General features: G+C 42.6%; 1 protein-coding gene across 2 annotated transcripts; it reads left to right on the forward strand.

Moving 5' to 3' along the window:
* Positions 1-113: 113 nt before the first annotated feature.
* MAPRE1 (microtubule associated protein RP/EB family member 1) lies at positions 114-8,881 on the forward strand. Of its 2 annotated transcripts, none has more exons than XM_054218605.1 (7): positions 114-222; positions 934-1,057; positions 3,857-4,002; positions 5,222-5,426; positions 5,813-5,922; positions 6,606-6,758; positions 7,179-8,881. In XM_054218605.1, the coding sequence occupies exons 2-7, from the start codon at positions 937-939 to the stop codon at positions 7,233-7,235; spliced, it is 792 nt and encodes a 263-aa protein (XP_054074580.1). In that variant the 5' UTR covers positions 114-222; positions 934-936; the 3' UTR covers positions 7,236-8,881. The 2 variants fall into 2 exon arrangements, with proteins under 2 accessions (XP_054074580.1, XP_054074581.1); XM_054218606.1 differs by lacking the exon at positions 114-222 and adding an exon at positions 519-688.
* Positions 8,882-19,817: the final 10,936 nt, after the last annotated feature.

Here is a 19,817-nt window from a genome sequence, read left to right on the forward strand (position 1 = left end):
GGAGTGGGCGGAGCTTCGCCATAGCAACGCGAGCCCCCGCCCCTTAGCAACCGCGCCCCCCCCCCTCCCCCCCCCCCCCGCTTCCCCTCGCCGACGAGCGGCGCTCGCTCCCACCGTCGTGACGTGCGCGTGACGCCAGCGCGTAGCGTGCGAGTGACGTGATACCGGGCAGGCGGGCGGGGCCGGTTTGAACGCGGAGGAGACGGGGCGAGAGCGGGGCAGGTAACGGGCTGGGCCGCGGCGCTGAGGCGGCGGCGGGGATGGCGGCGGGGAGGCGGGCCCGGCCTCGGGGAGCGGCCAGGCGGGGCGGGGCGGGCCGGGGCCCGGCGAGCCGTGAGGAGACCGGCGTGAGGCCTGCAGGGCCGGGCCGCGCCGCGCCTGCCCCGGGCGCGCCCCTCCGCGGGTGCTCCCGGCGGAGAAGAGCGGCTGCTGCGGCGGGTGTGAGGAGGAAGGCGCGGGGGCGGCGGGGAGCGGGGCAGGCCCGGCCCGGCGGCAGCTGCACCGGGGCTTGGCGAGTGCGGCGGCTCCGCTTTGTGCCGGCGGGGCTGGGCGGGGACCGGCCGCTTGGTATTTCTCCCTGGAGAGATACCGTGGTCGGCCAGGAAGTATTACTGCCGTGCTCGGTTGGCGTGGATGAGAGGGATGAATAACTTGCTGCTGCTGTGAGTCCTTTCATCAAAGTTTCCATGTGAGTGACTTGGTTAATTTTTCTTCAAAAAGCACGAAACCGTGCCCTTTACAGTTGTGATGAAATAAGGTCCTCCCAGCTGTTAGCAGCAGACAGTTTCATCGTTTCCTGCGCATCGTGTTACGCTTGACTGTTGTGTCAGGAAGGCTCAAAAGGAAGCGTCTCCACTGCAGCCTGCACAGAAGCAATGAAAACGTGCAGCATTACCATTTGTGGTACTTAACACCTTTGGTTCTGTCTTTCAGAAAATGGCAGTTAATGTGTATTCTACTTCAGTGACTAGCGATAACTTGAGTCGGCATGACATGCTTGCGTGGATCAATGAGTCCCTGCAACTGACGCTGACAAAGATTGAACAGCTGTGCTCAGGTAAGGGGGCTCAGCCTGAGGGGAGTTACAAATTTGATGTGCACCCTAGTTCTGTAGAGATCCAGCTGTGCTGTGTGAACCGTCTGCGCTGGCCTTCTATTGCCATGCTGTTGGCTTAATTCCTGGTAGGAGCAGATTCTGTGTTATAATCTCTCTGTGGTTAGAGTTTTATTGAAATGGCAGTTAATAATGTAAGCATAATGAAAAGGTGTATTCTTCTGACTCACTGCAGCGTAGATGCAATAAGAAGAAATGGTTGTTAACGTGGAGAAAAGACTCTTAGGAGAAGGTGCTTTCCAATGAGAAATTAAGCATTTACTCTTGACGTATAGAGTAAGTCTTACAAGTGTAGTAACTAGCATAAATAAATGTGACTTCTTATGGAAGAGAACTACTAGGAGATTTGGGAGCTTGGGCAGAAGAAGCAGTGTGAGGAGGGCATACTGGTGACTCCCGGGTTCACCTTCAGGACTTTACAACTCCTTATGGTAAAGGACCATGTTGGTCTGTGTCACCCGAGCTTACTTTGACTTGAGCTGACTTTAGCACAGCTGAATCTCGGATAGAGCTGTAGGAAGAAAAGGGGAAGTGATTGTGGTACAGAAATGGAGTCAAGTGTCATCATACGGAGGAGTGTGTGTGTGGGAGGAGGCTTGTAGAAACGAATAAAAATAATAGTCTGTGGAGTAAGAGCTGAAAAAAACCCAAGGCTAAAAATGCCGCCTAGGTAAAAGATGGTGATTTGGATAACTGCAACAGGCAGGTGAAAGGGACTTGGTGAAAAGTGGAAGTGCAGCTCATGCAGTGAGTTTGAGATAAGGCTTTGCTCACAGAATGAGAGATGCAGAAATTGGAGGTGGAATAGAAGTTTAAAGTAAGTTTGGGACTGTCAGTATGGCCTTTGGCTGAGACTGTGGCAGAAACATTTACAAAGATTACAGAAAAATAGGGGACTTACAATAGACACCTGACAGGTACTTATAGTGGCTTTTGTCTAGTGAGATGGTGAGGGAAAACTGTAAGGAGGAAAGAACTAAAGATCTACAACTACGGAAATAAGGGAAATGGTAAGCATTGCCTGCTTTCAGATAGGCACTTTAAAAAACCTGCGGTGTGCAGCATTGATTTATGTGGCTGAGAACTTTTGCTTAGAATTGGTGTGAGTCTTGATTGCTGCGAGAGCTCTGTCTCTCAGAAGTGAGGATAATTAATACTGGCCCGGCAGAATTTCAGCTCACCTGTTTTCAGGAAAAGGCTGGGAGCTGTTATGTGTTGGGCGCTGAGTAATGTCCCTTTTCTGTGTCTGCAAAAATACTTCGTGCCTCTGCAGGTATGTAAGTGGCTTTCACTGTCTGTCATAGTCATGTGAAAACGGGAGTTTCCAAGCTTGCTTTGCTACCTTTGGCGAGGACAGTAGTGACAGCAACAATTTGAGGTTGCGTAAATGCACAAAAGATGACCTTTGCCTTACACTGTGATATCTCTCTTTTTTTTTTTTTTAATTGTGCTTATCTCTCAGACTACCAATAGTTAGAAAAAACCTGATCTCTAGCAAGTCATCTGTTTTTTGAGCTGGGCATTAGAGTTATTCAGCAAGTGAACTGAAAGACAGTGGAGATCAAGCAGCAAGATTTTTTTTATTTGCACCCATGGATGAGCAGCAATATTCTAGTAGCAGGTGAAAGTGGGAGCCCCAAAAGACCCGCAAAATATCTTGATAGAAAGCTAACAGTATAGGATTTACTGTTACCTGTAGTTGAGATGAATAGACTAGTTTAGGGCAATGCCATGATATATTACGAATTGGCCTTTAGATATCTCACAAAACCGTGTCATGTAGCTGTTTGATGTTTTAGGTTAAGGTTCTCGTTACTGTTCTTGTGCACTTAGTTCATTGATTTTGGTGGGGGGAATAATGCTCAGAATGTTGTGCTTGTATTTTCAGTGGCACACAGTTGCATATTGTCACTACAGAGCGAGGCTATTGTTTAAAAATAGCGGTTTTCTTTTAATGGGTGTGTATATTCTACAGAAACATTTTTTGGAAGCGGTTGTCTAATCTGTGTGGCTGAACTTGGTCCCTCTTTTGCTGTTACAGTAAGAGCTGAATTGAAGGACATGAAAGCTTTAAAATAAATAGAAAGAAACACTGTCTCATTTCAGTTCTTTAAGACTTGATTTAAATATAATCCATCTTAATTTAGCCTCTTACCTTGAAGGGCACCTTGAATTTTGTAGTAAGTAAGTGTATCATAATCATAATTTTAATAATCATAGAATGGTTAGAGTTGGAAGAGACCTTAAAGTTCCAACCCCCCTGCAGGGACACCTCCCACTCTACACCAGGTTGCTGAAAGCCCCATGATTAAATATAACTTTTGGCATAATTATTTTTCTAGTTTAGTTCTATTAGTGTTGATAAGAGGAGATTACATGCCTGTCAGACACATGTAACATCTCAGATCTGTACTGATATCCATGAAGAAAGGAAAGTCAAATTACTTGGTGGATTTTTTTTTTTTCTCTTGGAATTACAGAGGCAGTATTGCTCTTGTTCATGAGAGTTCAAGTCGTAAGACCAAAAGTTTAGTTCTGTAAGTTGCTTATGCTTATTTATGGCCTTGCTGAGCCAAAACTGGAGACTGAAGGTTCCTGCTTTCTTGCTTTTCTTGCCTCTAAGGTATTGCGTAGCTGAGGAATGAGTCAGGTCAGTTTGCTGATCTGACTGAAAAGTTACTTATGTAGGCTAGTGAGCTGACTTGATTCATCCTGGGATTTGTATTCTTTTTCTTTCGGCAGGTGCTGCATACTGTCAGTTTATGGACATGCTCTTCCCAGGTTCTGTAGCACTCAAGAAAGTGAAGTTTCAAGCAAAATTGGAACATGAGTACATTCAAAACTTCAAGGTTCTACAAGCAGGTTTTAAACGAATGGGTGTTGACAAAGTAAGCTGGGTTGTAACTGATTCTGTGTGGTCTTAATATCAAAGTAGAAAGAATGTACTTTCAAATTTAGAGCTGAATAGATCTGGGAACATAGTTTGCTTGTGGTTTGTAAATCTCAAAAATTTTGGGTTTGGTTTGCATTGGGGTTCTCACTTGATTTAGGGCAGTATCTGCTTTACTCCAGCTGAGGTTCGGTTTCCAGTTCTTAATGATGAAATGAATTTTTCCATTTTAATTCTGTGCAACTTAATGAGCACAAACTCATATTGAAATTTCTGTGAGGTAAGGTTTACTTGAGCTTCCTGTTTGAACCATCTTTGTACCAGGAGTGTTCCCATAACCTACTGGTGTGGTAGTCCTAAGGATTTCAAATTCGTCTTTACGAGCATATGTAATTTTAAGCTAGTGAAAATGAGATCTGTGAAAATACTCTTTCAGATTGTGTGATAATTATGCTTAGGGGTGATTTATCTAGGTCATAGTTACTGACAGTTTGGTATGACGCAGAACACTTCTGTGTTAAAGCTTTTACCTGTCTTTAAGAAGGTGTCTCATTCTGTGTTGGCTAGCAGCTTCAACGCACACTTAATCGGTCTTCTGCTTGGGGGAAGCAGCTTGTGTGGTACGTCCAGAACTGGACAGCCAGCCACGCTTTCAAATGCTGAATGAGCACGTAACGGTAATGGCTCCTGGCCTCTGCCAGGTCATGGATTCTGAGCTCAGTGCCGACAGACAAGACTTCACAATTTGCTGCATCTTTTTAATAATCTTCACTTGTACTCCTCATTCCAGAGAAACTGTAATTGTAATCTACTAAAAAGGTGATGTTTAGATGTGGTAGCAGTTCTGTGTGGTAGCAGTCTATGCAATTGGTCGACAGCTCTGGTTCAGGAAAGCTAGCACTGAATAAGCTACCTTCAAATTTACAGAAAGCAGTTTTGTGCTGACACTTGGTGTAGCAGAAACCTTGCTGCAGAATTATTTAAAATTATTTGGACCCTCCCAGTGAAAGCCTGATTTATTTTTAATTCAAATTATTAGCAAAAATCCTACTATTTGACATATAGTTATGTTCAAGGAGGATTTTCTCTAGACTGGACAAAGAATTACATTTGCATATCTTCTGAGTGCGCTAAGTTTAAAACTTTAGATAAAGAGAGAGAGAGAGGTTCTTTACCCTTAATATGAGTTTGACTTTTTGTTTTTTCCCCCCCTCCAGATTATTCCTGTGGACAAACTAGTGAAAGGAAAATTTCAGGACAACTTTGAATTTGTTCAGTGGTTCAAAAAATTTTTTGATGCAAACTATGATGGGAAGGAGTATGATCCTGTTGCTGCTCGACAAGGCCAAGAGACAGTAGCACCAAACCTTGTTGCTCCAGTTGTGAACAAACCCAAGAAATCTCTCAGTTCTAGCAGTGCAGGTAGAGAAAATAGTTAAAAGATTATCTAGATCATTAAAATCTCTGGGGAAAATAAGACTGGGTTGCTATTTAAAATTAGTGTGTGAAGTTATAGTATTTTGCATCTTGTTTCAGAGATGCTAGGCTTCAAACACTGAGTCATCCTGTAGTAACCAGTTATCTGGAAGCTACAGAAAGAACAATCTTCTCTAAAAGAGAAAATGGCAAGGATTGGTGCCAACACATGCCAAAAAAAAAAAAAGGACATGTCGCATGGAGTCAAGAAGAAGGAAGGAACCATATCTTCAATCTCTTACATGCCTAAGCATGTTTGGAAGGGGGATAGTACCTTTATAGGAGGAAGAAAGATGTTATGAGAGGAACTAACACTGAATTAAATCTTGCAGCCCCACAGAGGCCCATTGTTACACAGAGGACTGCAGCAAATCCAAAAGCTGGTACTGGAATGGTCAAAAAGGCTGCAGGAGACGATGAATCAGCAGGATTGATTGAGCAGGTGTGTTTACCAAAATGGCCCCGTGTACTGACCTGTGCTTTATAGATTTATGTGCAGATTTTCTTTTTAATAGCATGAAATGACTGGGTCAGGCAGATGGAAGAAAATGATCTGAATCCAGTGCACTCATTTAAAATAACTTAATTGGATGCCTTAATTATAATGGTCTTGCTTTCCTGATAGGAGCAAACCCTCTTCCTACGGTACATGAGCACCCAGACATTTAAACCTAGCATGTGCCATATCACACATAGCATTGTTTTTAAGTATTTCCACAGCTGTGTTGCAGCGATCACAGCATTCCAACTGAGCTATGAGCAGCTGCTCCTTCGCTGAAATACTGAGTGTAATGCAACTAAAAGCGCCATCAGCGGGAAAGTTGTCTTGAAAGAATGCATTCGCAAAGGAAACTGCAGGCAGTTAGTGTTTTACCAATTTCATGTAATAAGCCTTTGGAATTTGCAAGTGACATTGCATGTGTTGGACTGGGTGTTTGTTGTGGCAATAATATTACAACTTGAGAAACGGACCTTTTCCTCCTTTCACAGTCCTCCCATCTTGGTTACTTCTGAAATGCTTTGCATATTAACACCTTCCTGGGAACTTTGGGGATCCTGCCTTTTGAATAGATACTACTGATTTCTCTCTTTGGTGGATAAATTATTATTGATGCCCTTTGGCAGATCAATGTCTTGAAACTTACTGTTGAAGATCTGGAGAAGGAGAGAGACTTCTACTTCGGCAAATTGAGGAACATTGAATTGATCTGCCAGGAGAACGAAGGGGAGAATGATCCAGTGTTGCAGAGGATTGTGGAAATTCTTTATGCCACAGATGTAAGTAATCTGGTATAAGTTGTATTGCATAGTTCCTCCCTCCTCTTGTAATTGGAAGCTGGTTTGCTTTCCAGGGCTCACTCTATTTCTACTTGTGTACTTGTGCTGGTTTTTTCTTTTTTTTCTTTTTTTTTTTTTTCTTTAGGTTTATGGCCTAGCTTTTTCCTGTAATAAAGGAACAGATCACATAATTGTAGTCAGGCAGCAAACAAGGTTAGCCTTTCATGAAGAGTATGTAACAAATAGATCAAAGATGAGGAAAATAACTCTTCTGGTAATATATCTTGGCACTGTAAATGGTGACTTAAGGATATCTAGCCGAAGTAAAAGATTAAAAAAAAAAAAAAAGAGTATACAGAGTAGCCAGGAGCTCGTTTGACATCAGATTTTCATTAAAGCCCTTGTTTTATTCCCCTTCAGGAAGGCTTTGTGATACCTGACGAAGGAGCACCGCAGGAGGAACAAGAAGAGTATTAACAGACCACATACTGTACCAGCAGAGCAGCAACATCAGAATTCTTTGCCCCAGATCATGTGCTTAACTGTAAAATACTCCACTTTATTCTTAGAGGACTCACTGGTTTCTTTTCATAAGCAAAAAAGTACCTCTTCTTAAAGTGCACTTTGCAGAAGTTTCACTTTTTACAGTGAGTTTGAGTTAGGAGCTCTTTCTCACTTTGTAGCAGAGCAGTATTCATATCTAAGTGGTATATTTAGGGAGCAAGAGGCTGAATATTTGGAACTTGTTGCAGAATGGTTTGCTGGTAAAACACTGGTTTATGGGAAGACACTTTTTGTATCTAAGGTGGTGTGTAGTAGAGAAATTAAAGACTCTGACTCACAGAAAGATTGAGTTAATGTGAAATTGCAGCACAGAAATTATAATAAAATGCCTTAAGAGTATTTAAAATATGCTTCCATATGCCAAATTGAAGTAATGTGACAGGAGATTTTATGTGCTTCATATTGGGGTAGACACTTGTTTAACTCCATTCACTGCTGTCTGAGAGGCCTTGCGTGGCAATCTCACTTTGTCAGCAAGTGCTCAAAAGGGGCTATTAAAACAAAACTCCATTCCTATGTAAAGCTGCTTACTAAGTGATTAGTTCTCGATGAAATAGGCCTTAACGTTGCCTGTCACAAGATTAGAGGGAGTATGAACAGCTGAGACACATAAATTACCTTGAAGAGTGCTAAAGCCTTTTTCTATGGCATTGTGGCTAATGACTTTGCCAAAATGTACTGTGTTTTCTGTAAGAAAAACAAAACCAAAATGACAAAAAAAAAAAGCAAAGGGCATCCAGTCTTACTGCCTAAAATGTTCTTCAGAAGTAATTTTCCTTCCTGGCTCTTGTTTCTATTTGTCCTGTTTCTTTTTATTTTTGTTGATATACTTTTTTGGTCTCTCGCTTGTTCTTTTCTCTTTCCCATCCCAAGGAATGCTGATCAAATCCAATAGTTGTAACAGGACTTGCACTGTGCAGCTATCTTACAGTGAAAGTGAATTGAGCACATGAGGATTATGATTTTTCTGTCCCTTTTTTCTCCCTCCCGCCCCCCCAAACCAGGGCATATCTAATAATAATACTTGCCAGTTCAGTAGTCTTCTGGGGTAAAAACTAAAAGATGCTGGCTAACAGAGCTAATGTTATTGCAGAAAATACAGTACTGAGACTAACTTAAATATTAATATTTAAATACTTTCCTTAACTGTCCTTTTTTGCTATCATGCCCCTCATTACTGTTGTGTTTGGCAAGATCCTGCAAGACTTCTGATCCCCCTTCACTACTGAGATTGATCAGTCCTGTTGTGCTTGTATTCATTTGTTTCTGGTGGTAGCTTGTCCTAAAATGTGTGTAGGAGAGCATTTTATGGTAATTGTTGTGTAGTGCATGAATCTTTGTGAAATTCAGAGAAAAACCCAAATTCAGTGAATGCCAAAAATGCAAGTAATCTAGCCATTGTTTAAAATTGCAGTGGTGCTATTTCTCTTGTGGCCTTTTAGACTTTTGTTGCCCTAAAACTCCATTTTACTGAGAAAACCATATTTGACTTGGATTTTTCTTGACAGGGTTTTTCTATTTTAAGCAGTTTCTAAATAAAGTTCTGTATTTCAAGAGTGTCATGTCTACTGGAGTCTCTCATGCTTTCAGATACGATTAGGCAAAGCTGAAGCTCATGATATTTCTCATGAGGAAGCTTGCAGGACCTGGAATATCAGCTTTCGTTCTCCAGTCCTAGTTATAGTCATCGCTAACTTGACTAGCAGGAATGTTGAAACTTTCCTTGGAGTCTGCTGGAGGAAAACACTGCTTGACTTTGGGGTTGGTTGTTTTTTTCTCTTTTTCCCCTCCCACAGGTGGATGAAATGCGAGTGTATTGTTGGCTTCCTCCTCCTAATGGTGTGGAAAAGGGGCTGTATAACAGGAATGCCGTGACATGACTTTGTGTTTAACGTGTTTGAAAACTGCTAAAACACTGGTTGTTAGTTATAAACAAATAAGATGTTAATTGCATCTGTCACCAGTTTTTATGAGCAGATTGACTGTAAACTTAGGTGATTCGTTTCATTTGAAGTGTGTTTCATAGATGAGCTGAAATGTTTCTGTCACAGATGTGTGCACAGACTGGAATCTTCAGAGGAGTGCTTATGTGATGTATCTAACCTTGAAGTTGGAAGTGTTCCCTGCAGGGCTTCTCCCTCACGCTGGAGAACACGCTCCCTGCTCCAAAGTGCTCTATGGATGCATTTTTCTAAAGAATAGGCATTGCTGGCATTGCCTACTGGTGTCGGACTACAAAAGTGCAGACATAGAACGGGGGGTTTTGATGCACATAAAATCTTCTTTACCGTTACTTACTCACTTTGAGGTCGGAAGCATATTTTTTCGACTCTAAATATTCCATTATTCCAGCAACTCAAAGCAAAAGATGGCAACAGTATGTGGCTGAATTTGAAGAGGACTTCTTGGGTGTCTGCTTTTTGCAGTCCAGTTGTGCACTGGGACACGGTTGCTTCAAGTCTCTGTTTAACGGGATTGCATGCGTGGAACTGAAGCACCCGCGTCATCGGATGGGTTGCATTAGGTTGATTTTTGATCTCTGCTCGCAAAGCAGGAAAATACCCGTTTATGCTAAGAGAATGAGGAGTCGGAAATACTGCTAGTGCGTCTTGTGAGACTGTTGAATGTGTGGACCTATTGGACGTGCGTTATAAAACTAAATTGAAACCGATCTTGTAAGTCAAATGCTGCTAAGATTTCCAATTGCTTACATCACTTCTTTGCTACCAAGATGAGTTATAATTAAAACGGGGACAAACTCATGTAGTCAATTTATGACTATGTTACGGATATCTTGGAACAATCTGTCTTCTTTTTTAATGTCCTTTTTGGGAAGAAAATAACAACAAGCCCAACTCAAACCCATAGACTTTAACATAGCTACTCTGTTACACTGGTACAGTATACGCTGTTAAATATTAAATGCGCACCTGCTGGAACAATTCCAATAGCATCCAACCTTTGTTAGTATCTTAGTTTTATCAGATATCTGAAAATTGAACAGAATGGAAGAAGCAAAAGCTCACATCTCCTTTCTGTACCAACATGTCTTACTTGCAGGTGGACTTGTGGATGTTTTTTTTTAACTTTTATTGTTCAATTTTTTAAAAATTCCTGGTTTGCAATGACAATTCTTACTGTAACTGTTAAAAGCCTTCAAATAAAGGCCAAAAACTTACCTGCTGTTGTATCATATCACTGTTTAACGTGGCTGCTTGAGCACTCAGTCATCTTGTAGTCTGTCTAGTCGAATGTCCATTCGCAGGAACGTGCGTGTCCTTCAGGAGTGGGAGGTTTTCTTAGAACATCCTTCCAAGGATAAAGCTGGAATCTACTTCTCGCAAGAGAAGGACATTTTTTACAAGTAAGTGTGTAAACCTAATGGGGTCTGTACTGTAGATTTCAAGCTAGCCTGGTGGTACGCAGACCATACCTCTCAATTTCGATACTGGTGCAAGAAATAGAAGTGGTGATACTAATATGGGCCTGATGTATGGGCTCTTATTGCAGGGGCTGCAGACAGCCCGGGTTACTGGCAGAGAAACAGGAATGCGCATCAGGGATCCTGCGCTTCGTTAGCAGGACGGCTATGGAATTTACTGATCTTTTAATGCAGAGAAAGCAAGGAGAGGCGAAGTCATTGCAGATCCACTGCTGGTTAATTGGGATACGAAACTGCAAGCAGTTTGGATGAGAGTACGAGTACGCGATACTGTAGCTGATGATGCTTAGAACGCAGGGAGCAAAAATGCAAACTGGTTTTGCTGAAAGGAGACCTGAATAAACTCTGTGGGTAAGTAAGATCTCCTGGCGTGAGACTTTGTGTCTGACAGTTCCTCCCAGAAGTTCCGCTTAGGTAGTTAGTGGGTCGAGAATCAGAGGAAGGCAGGCTGTTAAACAAACGTGACTAGGGAACATGAAAGGTATGGAAGTAGAAATTAGAGAAGGCTGCAGTTAGGAAGGAATAAGATTAACGCATCGGAATAAAATCATACCACGAAATGATACAGATAACACTTGAAAGGAATCTGATGTGTGAGAACGCTTTTAAGGAAGGGAAGGAAAAGTGCGATATTCTGTGGCTAAAGAGGAATAATGGGTGCATAAATACTGGGCAGGGACTATGTGGTTAGGCAGCAGTACTGCAGAAAAGGAGCTCGTTTTGATCCCGGCAAAGTCCATCCAAAGAAATGGAAAACACAGGGCTTTTCTTTTTTTGAATAAAACCTGTTAAACTGAAGGATCAGACTCTCTGGAAGAAAATGGTATTTTTGAGGATGTTTGAGACGGACAATCTGTATCTTCCAAGAAAATGTTTGGTTTTCTTTTCTCTTTAATAGAGAAGGGACAAAATTAAACTTAAGTCTTCAAATTTTCTAAGACCAAAAAGAAAGTTCCCAGAAGGCGATCCCAGCTTTGAAGAGGCAATGGCCCCTTCCTGTAAAAATTACTCTTCTCTCTTTTTCAACACACCTGGCAGGCTTTTCGAACTGTGGCCTTTAAATAATGTATACATATTTAACATACAAATATATAATTATATGTATAAATATTAATTAAAACAATATATATGTTTACTGTCATATTATTTAATTACTTATAATAATATTAAAATATTATATATAAATATGTAATATGTGTGTATATATATTTAAAATATCTCTGGCTGACCTGTCGGAACTGTAGGAAACATGAACTGGTGTCATTTTTATTTTTAAGTCTGAGAGATATTTTGCAGACATTTTCCTCTTGAAAATAATTTCGTAAAATGGTTGTCTGTCAATCTTCTCATAGTGCTCCGACTCTGACTTTGTCCCCAGGGGATGCGTAAGGATGAATGGGCATTCAGGAGGCATTAAATCTCGTGGGACAGCATGGATATAAATCTTGACGTATTCAAAGATCTGCAGGTTGATATTTATGAAGCCATGAGGAGATGAGGTTAAAACGACAGGACAGTGGAGGTGGGTCCATTTCCAAAACCTGAATGCTAAACCATGTTTAATCCTGGCTTTTCTCTCGACGAAGGGCTTTCTGGGAGAATAAGGAGGAAAATGGACGGAGAGGTTTGTGACAGTGGCTGTCGAGAGGATGGTGAAGCTCCACAGCAGCCCCGTGTAAGGGTAGAGAAGGGCAGAGAGGTGGAGCAGTCACCCCTGGAGCTCTCTCTCCGTGACCGGTGGATGCCCAGGGAGGTGGGAACGATGAAGCGTGTTGCTGTAAGGGCGAGTAGCACAAGAAATTACAACCGTCTCGCTCCGACACTGTGCTGAAAGATGGGACGCAAAGAACTGCTGGTGGCAGCTGGTTTCCTTCTTTTTCAGCTAAGGCTGCTCTTTCTGAACCGCCGTACAAATCCCAATCACGGTAGATCCTTATTAAATACTTGGATGGATATGAAAAGCTTAGGAGCTCTCAATTTCCTCCTGTAAAAAACGAATGAGAGGTCTTCCTTCTTACTGCTATATCATTAAGGTTAGTTCAAGTCATGTGGGCCTGGGAGGTTAAGTGTGTGGGTGATTAGCACGTGTAGGGCTTGGTACTGCCATGGCTACCCCGATAGTATTATCTGAGCTGGCTAATCTTAAACTAGCTCGGGTGCGAGCTGCAGTCAAGGCATTGTCATAGCAAGCACGTTCATAAGGTTACTCCCATTCATTTGAAATTTCAGGGTAGACACGGGCTGCTCTTGTTTGATGATCTCTTTGTCTTCAAAAACAGCACCACCTGAATGAGCAGCCATGATGCAGGTGAAGACAAAAACAAACAAACAAAAATAATCTGCGTTCTCTGGCTCTGTTAAAACGCAGTTTGAATGGGCTCAATGAAACAACTGCAATAGGCCACTGATCGCTTTCAAGACTCTTTGAAACTTTTGCTCGCTGCTTTGGGTGTTTTACATCGCTTTGGTTTTTTAATGGATGAATAAATAGTGATAAACTCACAAAAATACAATGATATGGGTAGATGGTGTAAGCTCTGCCAGCCAAATCTACAGGAGGGAGGAATGCTTTTGGAGCCCTTAGAGATGAGTGAGAAAAGCTTTCTTCTGTACTAGAAGTTTCCTGCAATGCTCTTTGATCAGGGGTACGTGTGTGCAGCTGTCCCTACCTTTGAGACTGCTCCGAGCAGGAAACATCCATGTTTACATTACCCTTCTGCAGAGGAGTTTTGTTTGCAGTGCTGAACAAACTGTTTGGAGGTTTTTACTAGTTTCACCCTCTTGCTCTTGGGGCACATGAGCCCCAAGGGTCCCCCAAGCTTCAGCTTCTGCAGCAGGGTGGCTGGAGACCACGGGGGATGATGCCCTTTCTATCCAGATCATTTTGTGGTAGCTGCACCACAGCTGTGAATTGAAATCGGTGCTACCGAGGATGGGTTGAAATTTGTCATAAAGCCATTATCAAATTGGGGTTTAGCACTTGGGTGATATTATTTCTGATCACCTACAGTAAACAACAAACTGGCCAGGAAACATCTCACAAGATATTTGCTGAAAAAATAGTTTCCTCTCCTCCTAATTTATGATACGCTCTTTATGAAAAAGGTAACTTTGCTTCCTCCTTCAGACATTCAATATTTAAAGGCAAGAAGAGTCAGGCTAGAGTAAGGCAAGATAACAGCTGCAGCCTCCGATTCCATTTTGATCAATTTTGGAAAGTTTTGATTAGTGAGTGGTATTCACAACACAATTTTAGTACTTCAAAGTTACGTAGTGGCTTGTGTGCAAAATTATTGCAGATACATGTGCCAACTGGAAAGCAGCGTATATAAATGGCTGATTTAAAAATAACTGCGTACCATACCTGTCTGGGTGCATAATGGCTATGAACTGCACTATTCAGGTTTCCAATAAATATGTTCACTGCTTTGGAAACTCAAGAAATGTGCTGCAGGGTTCTTTTTGGGTTCACCTTTGATACAACGCTATTACAGCATGGCATCTTTATGATCTTTTTTTCTCAGTTATGAATTATCTGGTTGAGTCTAGGTCTCAATTTGCAATGCTTGTTTTTGTGGGTTTGAATGAGTTCTGCATGGCAATGAAAGAAATTATAGATAATGCTAACAATAGAGACATGTTATGAGGACTGACATTGACTGTGATGCTTCATAGACTGGGTAATGACACTGTCCTCTGTGATAAAAGATGAGGGCTAAGGAGTAGCAGTTGCAAAAGTAATTTCCTGATTTATTTGGGGGGGAAAAAAAAAAAAGAAAGAAATCGAACATCATTTGTTACTGGTGGTAGGGCAGTGCTTATTTTCATAGCTATCTTCCATAATTGTCGCTCTGTCAACACCGCAGAACTTCAGATAATTAATTCTGCTCTCCATTTGATACTTGCAAATGAAATCACTGTCTGTCTTGCAGGAAGAGTATCTGGACTACGTGCTACCCAAATTCAGAAGCAAGGATACCGTGCTGGAAAGCAAATCACACCTTCTCTCCAAAATGCCCAAGTAATCTCACTGTAAGGTATTTTTGAGGCACAATCCTATGCTAAGAGCTGCTTGTATTTGTCTTCCACTTAAATGGTTCTCTTGTGCTGCCATGAAAAATGTCTACTACTTAAGCATTCAGTTTTTCATCAAATAGAAAACATGAGCATCCTCCCTGATGAAACCGGCTTAATAAACCAGTCCCTCATTTAAGAACAATGTCTACTATAAAGTAATAGATTTGGTGATAAATGACTCCTTTAAATGGGTTCTCTTTTGGGTTTAATCAGTCTGGTTTGGCTATTGTATCTAAACCCATGAATTTAGTAGATTGTGCCTGTTACAAAGGCAAAGCAGGATATAAGATATGATAGCTATTCTCCTTCACGGGTTTTAGATTTACAAAGGCAAAATGGCCTATTTAGGAAGATTAAAAGAATTGAGTGAGGTTAATCTAACCTAGAGAGAAGACTACACTGAGGTTAGAGGAAGAAACTTAAGTCTTTGTATGAATTAGGGGCTGTTGCAAAGAAAAAAGTCTGTCCATGTCTATGGTGAAACAAATTCCTGGAATTAAATTCCATATTGGACAAATAATTTTTTTTTTCCTTTCTAATACCAAAGGCAGGACAGTAGTAGAATGGGGAGGGTACGAAAGTTTGACAAACATTCAGCAGAAAGATGAAGATCCTGACTCTACTGTAGGCAGGTGTTGGATTAGATCCCCCCTACTCTGAAGTCCTTTCTACTTCCATTCTTGATTCTATGATTCAAAAAAACAAGTGTTTCAGATTGTTTAGGGATTATAGAGGTCTTCAGTGAGGTAAACTATGGTGAACTTCTTGTGTATGCTTGCCTCTTCATCAAAGCACGATGTCTCCTCTCCTACTTCATCCCACCCCCATCTTTTTCCTTTGCCTTGCAACTCTCTTCTCCATCCAGAGAGAGCCCCTGGAGTGAAACCCTCCCGGATGACTTCAATGTTAGTAAATCTGGGTGCTGAGAAAGCAAGGACTGGAGCAGCATCACAAGGTGGTGGAAGTGTGTATGAGTTTATGGTTGAAGATGTTGGTGAGAAATGCTTTTCCTTTGTATTGCCACTGATCTCCTGGAGACTTTTTAGGAAGTGTAAGAGGAAAAACAAACAATTTTTCACATAAGGAACATTTTTAATTAATTTCCCAGAAGGGTCTATTTAAACAGAAACATCTACTCTCAGCTCAAACTACTGCCTGCTAAGTCAACTCTTCTAGACTGAGCACAGGGTAATAAATTGAGGATGAATTCCGGAGAGGTGCAATTAGACCCTTAACTCCTGTTTCTCTCCATTTTGTCATAGAATCATAGAATTGTTAGGGTTGGAAGGAACCTTAAAGATCATCTAGTTCCAACCCCCCTGCCATGGGCAGGGACATCTTCAACTAGATCAGGTTGCTCAGAGCCCTATCCAGCCTGGCCTTAAAAACTTCCAGGGATGGGACTTCCACCACCTCTCTGGGCAACCTGTTCCAGTGTCATTAGTGAGCTCCAAGCTAATGTTGTTTGTAGATATTTTTTTTTAACTTTTTGTTTTTCTGTAGGTTATTGTGGATGAAAAACCATTTGACTTGCAGCTCTTTTGGGGTGGAATTCATCTGAGAGCAGAGTCATGAGGAAGCCCGTTTGTCACTTAAGTGACAGTGAAGTTCAGAGGGGCAGGTGGTAGCATCCTTTTGCCTGAATTCTGAAAACAACTTGTTTCTTCTCTGCAGCTTGGCTAAACTAATCAAGGACTATATCAAAAGATGTGGGTCAGAGCAATGTCAGCTTGCTGGAGATAGGATCTGCTGCTGAAACTATTGGCAAATATTCACAAAAATTACCACCTGGTCTGGGGCTGTGCACAGTGTCTTTGCCTTGGAAATCAAAGAAACTTTGCCTTTGTCAGGTGTGGTTGGTTTTCTGCGTTTGTTTTTAATATTTGAGGATATTACCACCGCATCTAATACTAATGCTTGTGAGTCACTGTCAAAACGGCTGTGGATGGCTTAGGTTAAAAGCGTGTGAAGCCACGGTGCTGTCAGCCTGTCATTAGCCCTGTGTCATGGGATCTCTCTCTGCAGACCTGGCACCAAATTCTTTGCTATCGCTGACAACAAATGTGACGGGATCTTTTGCCTCATTGAATGGGACAGCTGTGATACGGCCTTGGATTACTGGTGGGATGCTTCTCCAAATGGGCGCGTGACTTCTTTGCAACAGGACTTTGGGGCAGACGTCTGTCCCTCCCTTTCCTGAAAGAGGTCCCTGAGAAGGGGAGGGGGGGGGGGAAAAAAAAAGCCATGTTTATGAGCTCCGGTTGCATTCTCTGGGGTGTAAAACGATGCTCAGTGTTTCTGGGCTCTCTGCTCCTAACGCTTAGAAATGATTCTGCTCGGCCCTGGGAGGGGGAGCTCCTCAGTTGATGGGGACTGAGCTCTGCTCCGAAGGCGTTGCAATGTCCAGGGTGACCACAGCGTGCAGCATAGTCACAGTGGTAAATTCCAGGTAGTTGCTAATTTCTAACTCATGGATTAATTCAGGTTCCCATTCATTGCTCATTCATGTTTTGCAAGTAGTAAGGACTTCTTATTTAATTTTTTACTTCTCAGTACTAAACAGTATGGAGACAACTAAGCATCACTTTACTTTTGCCATTTTAAATGTATTTTTCAGCCATTTGTAACTCTCTTCCAGGTTTTCAAGCAATGCGTCTTTCTCCTGGCAGAAGACCTGACACATCTCTTCAAGAGCTCTGTGCTGTACAGGGAAGACCTCGGGGTCTTTTCTTGTATGGCAGCGCAGCGAACTGTTGCGGCTGCGTATCTCCACCAGGCAGTGAATCTTTTGTATAAAATTGTTTTGGGATATTTTTATGGCTCATAAGCTACTGGCATAATATAAGCAGTAGGTCAGTGGCACTTCTGCTTCTCTCCTTGCTTCTACCTTCCTATATCAAAGTGGGAATGGTACTTTGCTGATGCTCCTGCGCCTTCCGTGCCGCCGGGAGCAGGTGACTGCACTCCGTGAGCAGCTCGGCTATCTGCACCCCCCTGGGGCCAACTCTCTGAAGAGCAGCGACTTGGGTGTGATCCTTCGCTAGCACCTGTCTGTATGCGGCACTCGCGCTGCCCCAGATGGCTACTGCATCTTCACGTAACCTTTGCTTGCTGGGTTGTAGAGAGAGGAATCCCTCTGGGGGAGTGTTACTGTTCTTGTTGCAGTTTAGACACTCTCGTGGCCTTTATTCAGTGCAAATGATACACGCTTAGTCTTCTGTTTATCCTGAACCACAATTACGCACAGAAATGCTGTATCTCCTCTATTTCTATTGTGTGTTTCTCTTTTCTCCACCTTCTATTGCCAGTCCCCTCCACTGCCTCCTGCTTTCTGCCCCCCTTCATACTTACATTTTACTATGTTCCGCTGGACTCTTTTCCGAAGAAGCAGAAACAGCGGCCTAGACTGAATGGACCCCCCCCATCCCATCTCCTCCCCGAAAAGCAAGGTGTTAGCAGTAAAACACATTGAGGCTTAAAGCACAATGTCATTAAGTGAAATCTTTCCTCTTTTGCAGGCACTCCTTGGGAACTGGTGCCACCAGATAAAGTTCATTCCTGAGCTCAAGCTTGTTGCCTCCTGCTCAGCAGCTGATAAGAGCCACGACGCTTACTTCGCTTCCATTAAAATAACACCGGCAAACTCCGGTAAGACAGGTCTCTGCCTCCGTTCTGTAATTTATCCATTGCACAATGGTATCAGGCAATGCTGCTGCTATTTTAACTTTCCCTTCCCTCCAGACAGAAGATACTGGTACCAAACTTTCAGGTGTTGGGTAACATGAGTTGGGGAGAAAAAGTTGAAAGGGGCTCGCTTTTTTTTTTTAATGAATTATCATTTTTTTTTTTTAACCTGTAAATAAATGAAGCTTTTGAAAGTTGTTTTAGACCATATGAGGACAGTTCCTGCAGAGTGGGAGAACGACTGGGTATGACAGGATCAGTTTCTGCAGGAAAACCGTAGGAAGCGTTGCCCTTTGCAGGCATCCCTTTGGGTTGGAAGGGGATCTGAAGGCATTCCCCTTTCTGGCTTAGGAACCCTTTCTCCTTTCCTTTCCCACCTGAGGGAAGCGGATTGGCTCAGGGAAAACTTGTGGTCTTCTGCCAGCAGAGAAATACTGTGTTTGGCAGAACTGGAGTTGAGGTGCAGGGGGGTGAGGTGACACTGGAGTGTGGTGACGTGGGGAGTGGTCTGTGGCAGGGGGGCTCAGGCAGAGCTGACGCTGACCGGAGGCTCGGGATGAGTTTGAGAGCGCTGTTGGGGAGGAAGCCTGCCTCAGGAGGGTGAGCCTGGGTAAGGGTTAGACGTTTGCAGGGAGATGACATTAAGGTAGTGGAGGAAGCTGGATATCTCCCTTGTCAATCACCTCCCTCAACTTTCTGGTTCACCTTTCAGTCCTATTTCTCTGCCTTTTCTTGCAAATATTACTCAGCTTTCCCACCATTTGAATTCCTCTTTTCCTTTTCTTTGCACCTCTTTCTTTTTTTTGTGTGTTCATGCTCCTTGGTTTTGTCTCTTCCTTACATGCATCTCGTTCCTCTTTTCATTCCTCTTTCTCACTCTTTTCCCCTCTCGTGGCTCTGCATTCTCCCATCCCCCTTCTCTGCTTTCATAATGCATTTAGTCTGGCAGCAGTCCACCCTCTCCTGAAAGCTAATGGGGTACAACAGAAAGCCCCATAGTTGCTATTTAGCATGCTGGCAGTTATCCAAACATGTTTCTCTGTCTGGTCCCCTACAAAGTTGGGAGACGTCTGACAAATCTTTTACTTACAGCTGTATTGTTTGTGCTGTTTTCTTCACCCTTAGTAATCACTGTTTCCTCTCTGTTTTACCTATTTGGGCTGAGCTCTGCTCTTCATCAATGTAGGCTGAATAACGTCTGCCTGGAAATTGTGGGTCGCTGCAACTGCGGTTTTGCCTGTCCAAACAATTCTGCAATAACAAAAGATGTGAATGTCAAATTACCACTTTCA

Source organism: Rissa tridactyla, chromosome 12 (assembly GCF_028500815.1).
Source record: "Rissa tridactyla isolate bRisTri1 chromosome 12, bRisTri1.patW.cur.20221130, whole genome shotgun sequence".
Classification (NCBI taxonomy): Eukaryota; Metazoa; Chordata; class Aves; order Charadriiformes; family Laridae; genus Rissa; species Rissa tridactyla.